At 45.1% G+C, this 17,878-nt stretch overlaps 2 protein-coding genes across 4 annotated transcripts in view; both read right to left on the bottom strand.

Moving 5' to 3' along the window:
• The window catches only part of CDRT1 (CMT1A duplicated region transcript 1), a 48,142-nt gene extending 48,106 nt beyond the window's left edge, over nucleotides 1-36 (bottom strand). The window contains 1 exon segment of the mRNA XM_030922840.1: nucleotides 3-36. Within this exon segment, the coding sequence (XP_030778700.1) occupies nucleotides 3-36 (34 nt within the window).
• Nucleotides 37-4,223: 4,187 nt separating this feature from the next.
• The window catches only part of TRIM16 (tripartite motif containing 16), a 53,659-nt gene continuing 40,004 nt past the window's right edge, over nucleotides 4,224-17,878 (bottom strand). For 2 of the 3 annotated variants that reach the window (XM_030922843.1, XM_030922841.1), the window contains 5 exons: nucleotides 17,764-17,859; nucleotides 12,038-12,271; nucleotides 8,795-8,960; nucleotides 7,867-7,962; nucleotides 4,224-5,463 (listed from right to left, as the gene is read on the bottom strand). In XM_030922843.1, the coding sequence (XP_030778703.1) occupies nucleotides 4,880-5,463; nucleotides 7,867-7,962; nucleotides 8,795-8,960; nucleotides 12,038-12,271; nucleotides 17,764-17,859 (1,176 nt within the window). In that variant the 3' untranslated portion in view covers nucleotides 4,224-4,879. The remainder of the gene's footprint in view (nucleotides 5,464-7,866; nucleotides 7,963-8,794; nucleotides 8,961-12,037; nucleotides 12,272-17,763; nucleotides 17,860-17,878) is intronic. The other variant, XM_030922842.1, reaches the window with a different exon arrangement.

Here is a 17,878-nt window from a genome sequence, read left to right as displayed (position 1 = left end):
GGGGGCATTCTTGAGCGTTGATTCCAGGTTTTCCATGATCCTGAGATAACCAGCTCATTTTAGCCCTGCCCACTTGCAACGGCAACACCACCGAACACTAGAGGAACGGGAGAAATGAGTAAATACCCCAGTTGTGCCTTTTCAATTACAAACGTCTCCCAGAGCAAAAGTAAATGGCTGCCATGGATGGAAAGCGTATCTCTCAGAAACTGCCAGTAGAAGTCTGGCTTTTTGTACAGACCTCCTTGGAAACATGGCTTTACCGTAAATCTCCTAAACCTGGCACTGCTTTATGTGGAGGCAGTTGCTGTATATTCTGAAAGAGCTGGTCATCTCATTTCTAGAACAACAAGAATACTGTTAGCCAAATTTAAGTAACATGTGGACTATTACTGGTATTGTGCTTTAATTACTGTTATATATGGCTTCTGAATATTCATGAATATAAAATAAGATGCAAACTTCTTATGTTTGTATCTGTTCAGTTACAAGGTGGCTATCCCAATGATACTAAATATGTTTATATTCATTTTCTTAAGTCATCATCAAAGTAAAAGCAGAAATGTTTAATATAAATTTAAGTTATTTAACTGCTTCAGAATACTAACCAGAAATCTCACCATTGTCAAAGTGCCCAGGCAAAACATATTGGGCAGCTGACAGAAAGAGTTTCAAAGTCATGCTGAGATAATTCTCCTATTTCAGGTAAGACTAGGTTCAAACACTGACTCTGGTACTTAGGAGCTATATGGTCTTAGCAAGCAACCTGTCCTCTCTGAGCCTCAGTGTCTCCATCACAGTTATAAGGATGGAGAAGATAAAGGCGGGAAGTTGTTGTTGCTATTGTTACTGTTACTAAAGCATTATTACCCTAGATAAAACCAAAAGGTTTGCAATATTGTGTGCCTTTCTAATGCCCATGTTGGAAGACCAGGCATAACCAGAGAAAGGTAATGGAATCCATCGCTGGGGTTTGGTTGGCAATGGTAGTCACATACTAGGGTCAGAATGGGGGGAGTAGGAATCAGGTTAAGAATGAGATCAGTTCTCACAGCTCAACCTCTTCTGTCTGAAGAGGAATTCTGACTCTGCAATTACAAATGGTCCGGTAATGGAGCAGAACCATGTGGCACCAAAGTGAGCTGTTGGTGAATTCAGATGTTCAGTGTGGTTTCTTTTTTTTGTTGGTTTTGTTTTGTTTTTAGTAAGTCTACATAATGGAAGAAGAGATACAGATGGGTAAATACTAAAGAGTGGCATACACACAGCTAAGGAAAATGCCAGAGAATATAAAATAAGCCCTTGTTCTATTTTTCCTTTTTTATTTGTTTTAGTCAATTTTCAGTTTTTAGACCAAGAAAAAGAAAAAAGATGTGCCCACTGCTTGAGGCGATAACAGAAGGCAAACCCCTTAGGGTAATGCGCCCACCTTACAGATCCAAAGAGTCTGCTTTGGGCCTCCCTTTTCTTTGCCACCCTCCTTTGTCTGGCCTTCCTGATTAATTAAATATTAATCTACTCACACCTTTTCTCCAGATTCCTCTGCAGCCTCCCAAAGTGCTGGGATTACACACATAAGCCACCGTGCCTGGCCCAAATATGCCCAACTCTTTTTTTTTTTTTTTGACAGAGTCTTGCTCTGTCGCCCAGGCTGGAGTGCAGTGGCACAATCTTGGCTCACTGCAAGCTCTGCCTCCCGGGTTCACACCATTCTCCTGCCTTAGCGTCCAGAGCAGCTGGGACTACAGGAGCCTGCCACCACGCCCGGCTAGTTTTTTGTATTTTTAGTAGAGACGAGGTTTCACCATGGTCTTGATCTCCTGACCTCGTGATCTGCCTGCCTCAGCCTCCCAAAGTGCTGGGATTACAGGAGCGAGCCACTGTGCCTGGCCAAATATGCCCAACTCTTAATTTTGCTTTGCTCTTTTGTATCAAGAAGAAAGGTCTTGAACTTGAAAACTAATAGACAAAAAGTTAACAGGAAAATGAAGTTCAAGACAAGTAAGGAGACACCTAAATGGTTCCTTTTATATGAGCTCAAGTATTCTGGCCTAAATAAATTACATTTCAGGAATCTGACACAACTTAATGATGTGACTGCAAATCAGGTGGGAATCTTTGAGAAACTAGGGAGAATGATAGAGGACGGTGTCTTAGTCCCATTGTGTTGCTATAACGGAATACCTGAGGCTGGGTAATTTATAAAGAAAATAAATTGATTTGTCTTATGGTTATGCAGGCTGTACAAGAAGCATGGTGTCGTCATGGCCATTCATGAGGGATCCAACTCATTATCTAAACACCTCCCACCCAGCTCCACCTCCAACATGGGCGATCAAATTTCTATATAAGATTTGGAAGGGCCAAATATCCAAATTGTATCAAATGCGGACAGGCATCTCAATTTTTTAAAAAAGAAAAACAAGATAGATTCTGGAAACAACAGACTAGTAAGCGTGATATTAACCCACAGCAGAAATCTAAAGTGGTTTATCAAATATTCTGTGAATATTTAGAAAAGAAAATGACCATGACCAAGCACTAACAACCTGCAGGGATTCAATAAAACAAGGCAGTCCAAGCTGATCTCAATTTCTCTTGAGATCATTAGATAGATCAAAGAAATTCAGAGATAGCATATCTTTTTTTGTTTTGTTTTGTTTTTGAGATGGAGTCTTGCTCTGTCGCCCAGGCTGGAGTGCGGTGGCACGATCTCAGCTCACTTCAACCTCCACCTCCTGGGTTCAAGCAATTCTTCTGCCTCAGCTTTCTGAGTAGCTGAGATCACAGGCGCGTGCCACCATGGCTGGCTAATTTTTGTATTTTTAGTAGAGTCAGGGTTTTACCATGTTGGCCAGGCTGGTGTCGAACTTCTGAGCTCAGGTGATCCTCCTGCCTCGGCCTCCGAAAGTGTTGGGATTACAGGCGTGAGCCCCCACACCCGGCCTAAACATAGCATATCCTGATTTCTCCCACTGAAAATGTCTTTCATCAAGTTCAGTGGATAAAGGTGAAAAAGCTGGGGCCACATTACTGCACAGTTCCACCCGTGCATAATTTTTATGTAACTAAACCTAGAAGCTATTGACTGAGTGCCACAAGATTCTAGATTTAGTCCTAATCTCATCAAGATATTTAGCAACAAGGATAAGACTTAAGAAGAAAGGGTTACCAATTGTGCAGGTGACACTAAGCTAGGAAGGAGAGCGAATATACTGCATGAGGAACCATGAATCCCAAGTATCTCAGCATAAAGCAATAATGTGATGAAATTAAAGTAAAATCATTTTAAATCCTACACTGTATACATCCTTAAACACAAATATAGGTAACAAGTCAAGTTATGCTAAAGTAATATACTCTTGAGACAGGCCAATCAGACTGACTGAAGAAAAAGAGTTCCTGTGGCCTTGATAAAGATCACAGGAACAGACTCAAAATTTATATTTCTAGTGAATCCCACCAGAGACTTCAGGTTATAGCCTCAGAAATTCATTTAAAGACAGTTTGCCATTTACCTAAAGGCTTGATGAATGCTTGTGATTAATCTTAGGAAGCTCATCTGCCGAAAGAAGAATGAAATAATCAGGGGGAAAGGAGTGAGAATCATAAAGGAAGGTGGAAAATTTAATATGCAAACAAGAACATCTGGGGCGTGGGGGTTACATGACAGTTCTTGAAGCACCTCATTCTTTGAATGAGAAATCACACAAATCCACATACTCCAGGTTACTTTAGAGGAGAGGAGTAGGACCCCTTTTCAGAGGTCACAGGGACTAAAACTCAAGACTCTGTTAAGACATTTCTTCTAATCCTTGCTGTCCCCAAATAGAAAGGGCTGTTGTGTGAGGCAGTGAGCCAGTGAGCCAGTGCATGGCGGGATGGCTGAGTCAGATGTTGTGTGTGGATTTGCAAACTTCAAGAAGTTTCTCTGCTATGCACTTTATTCCATACAATGTGCATGATGTAATAAGGAAGACAATATGATGTGGTGGTTAAAAGTCCAGTGTCATTCTACCCCAGACTTGAATCCCAGCTCTGCCACTCAGTCACCATGTGACCAACTCAGTCACCATGTGACCAGAGTGACCTTGAACAAATTAGCTAACTGCCCCAGACAGTTTCTCCATCTGCAAAAAAAGGATGATATGAGCATCTACCCAACGGGTGTTCTGTGAGGACTGAGTTAATATGCAGAAAGCACAAGGACAGTATCTAGCACATAGGAAATACACAAGTTAGCAATTTATCATGATAACTCTGCACTCTTTTCAGCCAGTCTGAAGGTTTCTGGTCATCCATTCGAGGCACAGTGTGACATTTATCTGAACAGACAGGAGAATGGCACTAGAAAATGAGGGAGATTTGGTGCCTAAAAATTACTACAAACAGGCCGGGTGCGGTGGCTCATGCCTGTAATCCCAGCACTTTGGGAGGCCGAGGCAGGTGAATCACGAGGTCAGGAGTTTGAGACCTGCCTGGCCAACATGGTCAAACTCCGTCTCTACTAAAAATACAAAAAATTAGCTGGGCATGATGGCGGGCGCCTATAATCCCAGCTACTCGGGAGGCTGAGGCAGGAGAATTGCTTCAACCTGGGAGGCGGAGATTACAGTGAGCCAAGATCACACCACTGCACTCCAGCCCGGGCGATAGTGCGAGGCTCCATCTCAAAAAAAAAAAAAAAGAATTACTACAAAACATATAGAGAACAGCACCATATGGAGCAAAAGAGAGCAGCTGGAGAATGTTCTCATTCAGAGACCCATAGGATTTCAAAAGCCAGCTACCATCAGCAGTTATTTCTGCCCCCAAATCACCCTAAAATGCAAATTCCATCACTGTGACTGGCAAAGGTCCGGGATATGGCTCCTGGAGTCTAGGGAATAGTCTCCACCAAGGATGGTGCTGGCTTCTTGGGTTCCTCTCCCAGATCTACAATCCGGATGGCGTTTTCCTTCTTGGAAAGCCAGAAGGCAGCATAGACTGGCTCTGAAAACTTGCAGGCAAACTTGTGAACCAGAGTCATGGCATCATGCTCTACACCATAGAAGGAAAGGATCCCTCCTGGGAAGTCGACATAGACCCCGAGCCTACGGAAAGGGCCGGCTTTAAGCGGGGTCTCCATGTCACTGTGCCAGGCTGTGAACTCCTTCCCATTCCATTGGAGGCTCCAGGAGAAGTTGTTTCCGGAAATGCAACTGTTGCGCTCCTCCCCTTTCCGGTCGATGCCTTTGCAGGTCAGACCAACGTAGGTGCCTGCCCCGAAGATCTCCACCTCAAAATAGTACCTATGCAGGTACAGACTCTGCTGGGACAGCACTTGCCGCCAGTGCAGGAACCTGCTGGGGAGGTCCGGGTAGGAGTGCTCCCAGGGCGTGGTGTTGGTGACCTTGTGGTTGTCCTCCTGCAGCCGGAGATACCTGTGTGCTGTGTCTGGGTCGAACGTGATGTCATGAGCATCTGAGGAGACACAGAAGGCAGGAGAGTGGTTCAGGAACTGACAGCTGATTCAGACAGAACGCTTTAAACCCAGCTAGGCTCCAAAGCACATATGAGAAAACATCCATTTCTCTGTTCTCTATTTACCCAGGCTGCTGTTTCCCTAGGCAAAGAGGTGAGTGAAGACCAGAAAACAGAGAGCACAAATCATCTACTCCCTTCCCTTATGAAGCCCAAATTGCTTGACATTGAGGATATTATTTGATGAACTGAATCAAGAAATATATTAATTTACTCTTTCATTCATTCATTCAACAAACATGTATTGAATGCCTGGCATTATCCTACCCAGTGCTGCCAAGTGTTTGGGGAAGCAGGTACTCCTATACCCACATTTGATCCATTCATTCATTTTTCAAAATATTTGAAAAACATCTTAAAAATGAATGAATGGATCAAATGGAGCATGAAGAACTCTCAAACGTGCCCTCATGTTCTCCTCCCACTCCCAAAGAATAACAGGGTCTCATGCACCTCATTGCTTAAGTCAAGCTCTATGTCATTTTTGACATTTGTTTTGCCCTCACCCTCATCCCCCATCCTCACCACACACACAGGCAGCAGCAACTCCTATGGATTCTACCACTTCTCTCCAGCCCCGTGCTTTACCCCCAACCTAAGCCAACACTCATCTCACTTGGACTCGTGCAGTGGGTTCCTGACTGGTCATTTCGCTGTTCTCTCTTGCCCACTTCAAGACCTTCTCCACAACAGAGCTGTGCTGCTTATTTCGAGCTGTAGGCTTAGGCCAGTCATGTTGTTCTAGCTTAAAACCCTTTCATGGTGCCCCTTGCTCTTACAATAAAGCAGCAACCCCTCGCCCTGGCCTACCAGGCCCCACATCCCTGGTCCTTTCCTGTGTCTCTCTCTCCCTTGATTGCTACATTCCCACCATGCTGATCTCAGACCTACTCAGCACTCAATCCTCTTTGAGCCTTTGGTACAACCTGTTCCCTCCAAGATGTGATCATGCCCTACCTTGAGTCTGGTGATTCCTACTGATCCATTCAGGCTACAACTGAGAGTTCATGTCCTCGAAGAGGCCCTTTGTGACTCTAAATCACTCTCTTTCAGAGCACTATGGCTTTTTAAACTTGGCACCCCTCCTCATTTGTAATAATGTATTCAAGTGAGTATTTGTTTCCTGCTTGTCCTCTCTCTAATCTATGAACTTTGCATTTTGCATGGGATTCTTCTCTAGCTCAGAGAAGATGCTCAGTATATGCTTGCCAAATGAATTAGCATATTAAAGGCTATTTTAAAAATTCCATAATTTAAAAAGTTCTCACTGGGTGCAGAGGCTTATGCCAACACTTCGGGAAGCTGAGATGGGAAAATCACTTGAGGTCAACAGCTTGAGACCAGCCTGGGCAACACAGCAAGGCTCCATCTCTACAATTGTTAAAAAAATTTTTCTTTAAATCAGCCAGATGTGGTGGCATGTGCCTGTGGCTACTCAGGAGACTGAGGGAGGAGGATTGCTTGAATGTGGGAGGTCAAGACTGCAGTGAGCCATGATCAAGCCACTGCACCCCAGCCTGGGCAATAGAGTGAGATCCTTTCTCAAAAAATATACATACATACATACATATATATGTCTACATATATATATATGTAAACATACAAAATATGTCTTGACTGTTTATGTCAATTAACAGAAGGCTATTACTAGTTAAGTTCTTGAGGAATCAAAAGCTACAGGTGGATGTTCAACAATATGAGGAATTGGCATCCCAACTCCCACCTTGTTCGAGGGTCAACTGTGCAGTGTTTTAAAAATGCTAATGGACCAAGTCAATACCACTTAATGACAGGTCAATGAGTTATGCAATTCTGGCCAAGTCATACATAGAAATGAACCACCAGGTAACTAGCCAGGACTCTTCAAAGTGCTATGGTCATGAAACACAAGGATTGAAAGACTGATCCAGATTGAAGGGTTCTAAGAAGACATGGAAACATCTGTGACCTTGGATTGGACTTTGAGCTAGAAAAAAGGGCATTGATGAAAGAGTTGGTGAAAGCTGAATAAATTCTGTAGATTAGTTGATAGCATTGTAGCAATGTTAATTCCCTGGTTTTGATCAATGTATTGTAGTTATGTAACATGTTACCATTAGGAGAAACTGAGTGAAAGATATATGGGAATTCTTTGTTCTATTTCTGTAATATTTTTGTAAGTTTCACATTATTTCAAAATGAAAAGTTAAAAAATTGTTTAAATTAAATTTTAAGAAGTATATCATTTAGGGATAGACATGAGGTTGTAAGAACCTGAAACCTAGATGACAGATGATGGTTCTTACTTAGCAAAGCACTGCACTGATATCAACAATGGAGAAGGGGGTGCCGTTCACAACTTACATTGGAGGAACTGTTCCCTGGTGCTGGGCTCAGGTTTGGAAGTCCAATATTTACGCTGAACAACGGCAGACACTTGAGTTCTGATGTCATACTCCTCTAGAAAATCAGAGAGTTGTGAATGCACATCTGTCCAAGTGGTCAGGAGAATCTGCAAATCAGGACTTCCCAGCCACCCTTCCCTGGACTTCCTGAGGAAAGAAGGGGCTGAAAACTAGAAATGTTTCACAGAGATATGCTCAATAGACTACATTTCTTTCATAGGTAAGGTATAAACCACTGAAAAAGTGATCCAGACTGTCTTGGATTTAACTTAAAAGTATAGGCATCAGCAACCTGGGAAGCTAGTCATAGAAATGCCAGCCGATGGCGTAATATAAGCATGACTAATTCTCTTTCTCTGGGTCTCAATTGTAAAAGAAAATCATCAAGATGAGAGTCCATTAGTAACACACACTGTCTGAAGGATGGCTTTGAAAATGAGACATCTGGCTGGGCATGGTGGCTCACACCTGTAATTCCAGCACTTTGGGAGGCCGAGGTGGGCGGATCATTTGAGGTCAGGAGTTCGAGACCAGCCTGACCAACATGTTGGAACCCCATCTCTACTAAAAATACAAAAATTAGCCAGGTGCCTGTAATCCCAGCTACTAGGGAGACTGAGGCAGAAGAATCTCTTGAACCCGGGAGGTGGAGGTTGCGGTGAGCCAAGATCACGCCATTGTACTCCAGCCTGGGTAACAGAGCAACACTGTCTCTCTCTCTCTCTCTCACACACACACACACACACACGAAAGAAAAAAAAAAGAAAAGAAAAGAAAATGAGACATTCCCCTGATTTCATCCTCCCTTCCCTGACCCTCTCTCACCTTCCCATCATCTACTGCTAGAGACACACCCACTACAGTCCATGGCCCAGAATGCATCTCACCTTCCTTGGCAAACTCCTGGAGCTTTTTCTTATAGTTCTCCAGCAACTGGATTAAGTGTACAGTGGAGTCCGTGATAACTTTGCGGATGCCAGAGAGTTTATCCTTCAGCCCTATGTAAACACTAGGGAAGGTGATGTCTTCAGTGTTCTTAAACTTGCAGTACTCCTACAGAAAAGGAAACAGCAGAACTTGCTGTGGTTTCTGTATTTCCAAACTTAGGCTTCTCTCCTCATTAAGTCACTTTTTGCATCTGTAAAATGGGCTGATGGTAACGTGTCCTTGACAAAGAAAGTACACGTAAAGTGTCAAGCTCGGGGTCTAACAAAATAGAAAGCACTTTTCTAGCTGCTAGACCCTCAGAATAAGTGGGATTTTAAAAAGTTAAGTGAGGGCCGGGCGCGGTGGCTCAAGCCTATAATCCCAGCACTTTGGGAGGCCGAGGCGGGCGGATCACAAGGTCAGGAGATCGAGACCATCCTGGCTAACACGGTGAAACCCCGTCTCTACTAAAAAATACAAAAAACTAGCCGGGCGAGGTGGCGGGCACCTGTAGTTCCAGCTACTTGGGAGGCTGAGGCAGGAGAATGGCGTGAACCCGGGAGGCGGAGCTTGCAGTGAGCTGAGATCTGGCCAGTGCACTCCAGCTTGGGTGACAGAGCGAGACTCCGTCTCAAAAAATAAAATAAAATAAAATAAAAATAAAAAATAAAAAGTTAAGTGAGAAAGTGGGCTTTTAAAAATCAAGATGTACTAGATGGCCATGAACAGCTCCAATACACAGTCCAGACTGGGGACCAAAGAAATAAAGAACATTCTTGCTTTGTTAATTCCGTCAATACTTGTTTTTTGACAATATAAACACAAGCCATGGTAGAAAATGGAGGAGCTCTCAGGCAGAAGTGCTGCCTCTTCCTTGTCAATTTCATCCAATGCATAAATTCCTGTAATTCTTGTACCTTGCTTTAGTATTTGGAAAGTGTCTTCACACAGATAATCACACAGTTTCATGTAAGTTTCAAAACAACGTGTGATCAGGAAAGATGCTTTCAGATATAACACAGTATCAAACTTCAGCTGCAACTGAAGCATTAAAGAGCAGACCAGGTATAGCAGAAAACATAGTAATGAAAACAGTTGTATGAAAATGATTAGATAGAGCCATGGAAATCAAAACCAGAGAATTGATAAAGAAAAGGGTAATTCAACATTTTAATGCTACATACTGTACATGACAAAAGTAGCATTTTAAATCAGTGGGAGAAAGGATAAGTTATTCAATAAATGTTGTTTTGAATGCCTAACCAACAATTTTGGGGGAAATGTTATCTTTTGCCAAAATAAATCTTTTTTTTTTTTTTTTTTTGAGACATAGTCTTGCTTTGTCACCCAGGCTGGAGTGCAATGGCGCAATCTCAGCTCACTGCAACCTCTGCCTCTCGGGTTCAAGCGATTCTCCTGCCTCAGCCTCCCAAGTGGCTGGGACTACAGGCACGCGCCACCATGTCTGGCTAATTTTTTTTTTATTTTTAGTAGAGACAGGGTTTCACCATGTTGGTCAGGCTGGTCTCAAACTCCTGACCTTATGATCTGCCAGCCATGGCCTCCCAAAGTGCTGGGATTATAGGCGTGAGCCACCGTGCCTGGCCAATAAGTAAGTTATCTTACACTAAAATTTATTTTATATGTATTAAAGTCTTTTATGTTAAAAATAAAGTTACAGGCTGGGCATGGTGGCTCACGCCTGCAATCCCAGCACGTTGGGAGGCCGAGGCAGGTGGATCACAAGGTTAGGAGTTTGAGACCAGCCTGGCTAAGATGGTGAAACCCCGTCTCTACTAAAAATTTTTAAAAAATTAGCCAGGCGTGGTGGCAGGCGCCTGTAATCCCAGCTACTCAGGAGGCTGAGGCAGAGAATTGCTTGTATCCGGGAGGAGGAGGTTGCAGTGAGCCAAGATCGCATCACTGCACTCCAGCCTGGGCGACAGAGCAAGACTCTGTCTCAAAAAACAAAACAAAAATAAATAAATAAAGTTACACAAGGAGAAAACAGAAATAATTTGTATACTCTTGGGGCAGATCTTAAGGGAAACTTGTGAGGTGGGAAGCCAAATGGTTATTAAATGGTTGTTCATATTTTCTTTGTGTTTTGATATTGAAAAGCAAAGAAACTGACAGAGACAAACTCTGTTGGGGTTTTTGTCTGTCTTTCTCTGCTTCTCTTTTACTCATTCAAAAGTTAATTACGTTGTACTTGTGTATTGGGACTATGGATCATTTTTTTCTTCTTTTTTTGTATTTTCCAAGTTTTTCACAATAAACATTTGTTTTTGTAACTAGCAGAGAATTTTTTCACAAATGGAAGCAAGAAAAAAATTGTATTTCAGAATATCAGAGCTTAGATGGAGGCTTCTGAATTATATATTCCAGTGGGCTTGTTGATAAATGAGAAAATTGAGACCCAGGGATGTTAAGAGCTGTTACAGAGCTGTTTAGTGACCGATTCAGGATGTTGTAGTTTACCCCCAACCTAGTGTTCCTTCCCTGGAAGGTTACGTGTTCTTCAGATCTGGTTCCAATGGCTTACATTTTAATTTCTAATGATACACTGTAATGAAAAGTATTTCCTGGTTCCAATGGCTTACAGTTTAATGTCTAATGATACACTGTAATGAAAAGCATTTCCTCTTCTGAGCCTTCCTCAATCACTCCAGCCACAGCCCTCTCTGAAAAGCAGCAGGGCTCCAGTCTCATCCCTACCAAGCAAACCTCCATGCAGTGGACTGCTGGAGCGGTTTATAAAACATACTCACTGACTCTCATCACTCTCCCATCTGAGGCCCTTCCCAGCCAGACACCTGCCTGGCCATGCCAGCCTCCTCACTCTGCACCCAGCACCTCAGGCTCCACCCTTGCTAAAGTACCTTGGTTCCCCAAGTCAGCTGTGCTTCCTCAAACCTCTCTGCCTTTGCCTATGTTGTTCCCTCTACCTGGAACATACTGCACGTTGAACCTGACTCATCTTCCAGGACCTGCTTCAAGCTTCCCTGCTCTGAGCAGTCCTCCCTCCCTACCCCTCCTATACTCTCTGCTGAATGAAGAATCTGCTTCTCTCTGTTCCCACAGCTCCCTGTGCACAGCATTTAACAAAAAGCAGTTCCATTCACAGATGGCCATGGGCCTAGCAAAGCGAGGGTGCTTCGTGAGGCAGCTGTGGGATGCCTCCGCTCCCTCACCTCCCGTACCTCCAGGAACTGGACAGTGTTGCTGATGGCCGCCACCCTCTCCAGCTCCTGCTTGTTTTTCTCCATCTCGGCACTCCTGTACTCCAGGTGGGCCTTGATGCCATTGGCCTGGCTCAGCGCAGCTTGCTCCTTCTCCTCTAAGAAGAGCATCACATTGGCCTGGGCCTTCCTCACAGCAGCAAGGAGTTCCCCAAACTGCATTTCAGCCACTGCTTTGACCTCTGACACCGACACCTGGTGGGGGGATGGGGTGGAAGACAACCAAGCACTTCTTAGTGAGGCGTCCAACTTGATAGAAGCTCAACATACAGAAATGTCAGCTTGAGAAACATATACTAGGGAGCAGTTCCCTATTGTAAAAGGAATCCTTTATTCTCATGTGAATTCCAGGTTCCTGGAAAAAGGATTTACTTGTTAACTTGGTCTCCTCATCCATTTGATGAGAGAGTGAATTCCTCTATGACTTCTGAGATCCCTCACAACCCTGACACTCTGGGATTGTTAATCAAGTTTCCGAAATTGATTTTCCTACCAGAGCAATGCGTGTACTCAGTCTACTTGATAGTTATATTTCAAGAGGTAAAGAATTTGGCTTTTTTTTTTGTATAATCAGCATGAGTGGGCCGGGCGCGGTGGCTCAAGCCTGTAATCCCAGCACTTTGGGAGGCCGAGACGGGTGGATCACGAGGTCACGAGATCGAGGCCATCCTGGCTAACACGGTGAAACCCCGTCTCTACTAAAAAATACAAAAAACTAGCCGGGCGAGGTGGCGGGCGCCTGTGGTCCCAGCTGCTCGGGAGGCTGAGGCAGGAGAATGGCGTGAACCCGGGAGGCGGAGCTTGCAGTGAGCTGAGATCCGGCCACTGCACTCCAGCCCCGGCGACAGAGCGAGACTCCGTCTCAAAAAAAAAAAAAAAAAAAAAAAAAAAAAAAAAAAATCAGCATGAGTTAGTATTTCATTATGTCTGGTTAAACTGAACACTGAGTCCATCAGAGCCAAATGCATGTCTAAGATGATACTGTCTCTACCACGTACAGAATCACCACAAAATGTTTAGGGTGTAGATGACATAGCACCCAAGCAATTCCAGGACAAGCATGTATATACAGAACAGAACGTGACATTCAAATAAAACATAAAAGAAAACCCATGTGAGAAACATTAAGGGTCTGAACAATAGGGCATATGCATGTGGACTCTTCTGCATGGTGAGCATCCTCTGGGAATGCCTTCGATCAATATCATGTTTACAACATCCTTCCAAGTTCTGAAGGTTTCCTCTTCTCTGGTATTCTTGAGAATTGGTGCAGACGGCCGGGCGTGGTGGCTGCTCACGCCTGTAATCCCAGCACTTTGGGAGGCCAAGGCAGGCAGATCACTGGGTCAGGAGATGGAGACCATCCTGGCCAACACGGTGAAACCCCATCTCTACTAAAAATACAAAAAATTAGCTGGGCATGGTGGTGGGCGCCTGTAGTCCCAGCTACTCGGGAGGCTGAGGCAGGAGAATGGCATGAACCTGAGAGGCGGAGCTTGCAGTGAGCGGAGATCAAGGCCCTGCACTCCAGCCCTATCCCATCTGAGACTTTCTGAGCTCCCCTCCGGGTGCTGTTTTCTCTTTCTCCTCCCAATGTTAAGGGCCAGCTCTGAACATCAGGGCTCCAAAGCGAGTCAAACAGCAGATATCCTTGGGCAGAGGCTTCAGGGGCACCTCCCATCCCTGGCAAGGAAGGAGAGAAGGAGGGAGAATGAGACCCGGATCAAAAAGGGGAGCACAGTAAGGAGAGGACTCAGAAAGGATGGGATTCTGGGCCCAGGTTGGGTGGGAGCCTAAAGGTTTGGAGGGAGATGGGAAGAAAAAATGATGACACCAGATAGGAGGTCTTCTGCCTGGCTCAGGCCCTGGCTTAGGCCAGGGCTCAGGAATTCAGTCCACGAGAATGACTGGTCTCTGATCAGTCTTCAGTCTGGTGGCAAAGGGAAGAATAAGCAGGACAAAGAAAGCAAGGGGTACCCCTACTGGAGGGGGATGGTGGGAAGACACAGACAATCTCCCTACATTCTCTGTCTCTCTCTTTTTTTTTTTTTTTGAGACAAAGTCTGCTCTGTTGCCAGGTTGGTGTGGCACAATCTTGGCTCACTGCAGCTTTGACCTCCCAAGTTCAAATGATCCTCCCACCTCAGCCTCCCAAGTAGCTGAGACCATAGGTGCATACCTTCATGCCCAACTAATTTTTATATTTTCTGTAGTGATAGGATCTTACTATGTTGCCCAGGCTGGTCTCAAACTTCTGGTCTCAAGCAATTTGCCTGCCTCGGCCTCCCAAAGTGCTGGGATTACAGGTGTGAGCCGCCACGTCCGGCCTACATTCTCATTTTTATGCCAACTTTTCCATTACCTGTTGGCTTCCTTGAGGTTAGGTAGCTGGACAGACCTAGGAGCAAATAAACTGTGGTAATAGGATTAAGGAAGAGCGGGGATGGTAGACTTTATCCAAATTCTTCCAGTCCACACCAAGAAAAGCTTTTAGACAGGTGATGGTGTTGAGAAGCCACGGCAGCAGGAGAGGCGATTTGGGAAACCTGAGGCTATCTGGTGTTGTGGCTCCCTCCAGAGCCCTGTTGTTCAGGGCTGGCCCTCACCCTTGGGAGGAGGAATAGCAGCACCTGAACCAGCTGCTCAGAGAAACTGCAGGTGGGGACAATAGTGGAGAAGGAGGCAGGCAGAGAATGGGCTCTGGACTGTGGATGGGAGGCTCAGAGCACTGTCTGAAGAGTGAAGACCTGAGATCCAGGAAAGCTACCTGGGCCCCACCCAGGCCCCCCAGGTGGCAAACCTGCTGCCTGGGGCTCTGCCAGGTGTAGGCTCTGCAGCCCTCTGACACTTCACCTCTCTCCCTCTTGCCACTGTCCTGGGAATGAGGACCCTCTGCTGCCAGCCTGGTCACTCTTCTAATTATATAACAATAATCATAAAAACAACCAACATGTAGTAAGTTCTTACTATGTGCCAGGCACTGTTCTCCTGGCAACCCTTAAAGGTAGGTGCTATTAGGGTCTCTATTTCTTAAATAAGGAAACGGAGACAGTGATAAATGGACTGATTTGCCCAAGATCACACAGCCAAGGTTTGAACCCAGACTGTTGGTCTCTGGAGTCCATCCCTTTGACCACCATTCCACACTGCCTCGAAGTAGGGCCCAGGGTTGGGGATCCATGTGTCTGCAGTATAGTACTTAGCTGGCACAGCCTGACCTCTCCTTCTGGGCCCTGGCACATTCACTAGGACGAGCTGGTGAGGCACACGAGGAGCTCAGCTGAGCTTTCTTTCAGCCCATGAGCTGTGGCTAGGGGGGATGTTGCAGGGAAGGACCTTTAAGTTCGGCCCCTCCCAAGACCCGACAAGAGACAGGGCCTAGCCCCTTGTTCACTGTGGGCACCAGTTAGGGGAACATCCTATGCCCATAATGGACTAAATACACAGGTTGCTGCTGAGCAGGCGACCAAGAGGGAAAGAGGCCAAGCCTCCCAGCAATTCCTAGGCCAACTGTTTATAGGTGTTGCCTCCTTGACATTGTAAATACTGTAATTCCTGCGGTATTAATCACGACTGGATTTAAATCTAAAAGTCAAATTACATTTCCATATGGCAAAGAAGTAACGATGAAGAAATCTACCTCAGAAGACAGGAGAGTTTTGCTTATAACCATTTGGGAGAGCAGGGGCAAATAGTGGTGGTATAGGGGCAAATAGCCTGGATCAGTGTTTGATCCAGGCTCTGTGTTAGCTAATGTGTCCTAGTTCCCTGGCTTACTCACCCTTCATGTCCACTCAGGCTCCAGGTGTCCAGGCTCTACGAGTCACAGAGGCCACAGAGTACTCCCTGCCTGCACTGCCCACTCCCGATCACCTCCAGAAAGCAGGAGCAGGACACAGCATGGGAACCAGCATGAGGGTGTTGTAGGAAAGGAGCAGAATCCTGTCTACAATTACGACCCATAGGTTCCTCATAGAAGCACGATACCACAAGACTAAGAGGCATGAGACTAAAGACAAACTCAGGATCCAAATCCTCACCCCCAGCCCCAACTGAAGCCATCCTCAGGAAGGATGGTGGAAGGGAGGCGTCAGATGATATTGGTGGATTGAGTTGACTTCTGCTGTGGCCTGGCCTCTCATTCCTAAACCTTCCCATTGAGAAACACTTCTTTCTTGCATGTAAAGGTAATGTGCAAAGGGCATTACTTACTGCGTTACTAAAGCAGAAATAGTACAGAGAGGAGAGGCCTCAACACATCCAAGGAGCCAGCAGGTAATGGTTTAAAAGATTGGAGGGTGGTGTGCATGCCTGTCAATATACTGAGTCATTCCTAGGTCAAGGGAGCAACAACTCTAGGTTCTCCCGTTCCATCAATCTAGATAGCCCTAGACAAGTCTTGTCATCTTCATGCCCCTTGTGCATGGTAGCTATTGTAATAACCACCTCCCCTGGTCGTCATGTACTTATGAGAACTGAGGAGGGATCAAAGTATCTGAAAATTAAAGAGCGGGGAAACACAAGACCCTCCATGTGGTTCTACAGGTTAGCCTGAGCCTGGAAATCCATTATCTCTGAAGGTTTATATGACTTTAAGGTGATAATTCTCTTTCTTCCTTTAATAAAATATTGTGGGTAAGAAAGAGGTGTTTCATCCTTCAGTAGCTAGTTGGTTGTAAACACCCAGGAGGTGAAAATTTAAGTTGAAATGAATACATGCATTAGGGGTAGGTGAATGGATGGATGGAGGATGGATGGAATCATTCATTCTCAGGATATAAAGATGACAATGCTGATTCACTTCCACAGGGTAGGTGTTTTGCATTCTCTCTCTCTTTTTTTGAAACAGAGTCTCACTCTATCACCCAGGCTGGAGTGCAGTGGTGCAAAATTGGCTCACGGCAGCCTCCGCCTCCTGGGTTCAAGCAATTCTCCTACCTCAGTCTCCTGAGTAACTGGGACTACAGGTGCACACCACCATGCCTGGCGAATTTTTGTATTTTTTAGTAGAGTCGGGGTTTCACCATGTTGGTCAGACTGGTCTCGAACTCCTGACCTCAAGTGATCTGCCCGCCTCGGCCCTGCAAAGTGTTGGGATTACAGGTGTGAGCCACTGCACCCAGCCTGTTTTGCATTTTCTTCTGAGTGGTGGTTATTGGCTTGCCACTGATGAGAGGCATTTGCAGAACTCCTCAGAGTCCACTTGGAGACCACTTACTGCCTACTTAGCTTGGCACACCATGGCCTTCTCAAATACCATCACTAATCCTGAGTTCTCAACTCCTTTTTTCCAGTTGCCAGGTCATAGGACTGGTGAGACTCATATAATGGAAGAAGCCAAGATTACATATAATTTCTGGACCTCTGACTAAACACCCAGCCCCCCACACACATACACCCTGTCAAGACAGCATATGCAAATGTAGAAATAAGAATGTTGTTATTATAGGATTCATCTTGGTTCTAATTTATATTATTAAAAAGCAAATCAGTTGCCAGGTTTAAAACTTAAACTAATTTCATAACAAATCCTGCCATCAAGGTGAGGCTACCCCATGGTGTAGTCAACTGTATCTACAATTCTCATTTGCGGAGAAACCCCGAGGAACCTACAGGAATGGAGGCTAGGCATGCAGTACCATGTCCCACGCCCCTAGAAGGGCCTGGCTGACCCAGGCTGGTCTTACCAGAACAGACTTTTGGTTGGCCTGGAGCCTGGAGATGGCATTTTCATTCAACTTGAGTTTCCGCTCCAAGTCTAACTGGGTACACTGGAGTTCAGCCTAAAAAGTGGAAAGCAGA

The sequence above is a fragment of the Rhinopithecus roxellana genome, chromosome 19, assembly GCF_007565055.1.
Source record: "Rhinopithecus roxellana isolate Shanxi Qingling chromosome 19, ASM756505v1, whole genome shotgun sequence".
In the NCBI taxonomy this organism is placed as follows: domain Eukaryota; kingdom Metazoa; phylum Chordata; class Mammalia; order Primates; family Cercopithecidae; genus Rhinopithecus; species Rhinopithecus roxellana.
The sequence above is the reverse complement of the archived record's forward strand: the minus strand, read 5'-3'. Positions and strand labels throughout refer to the sequence as shown.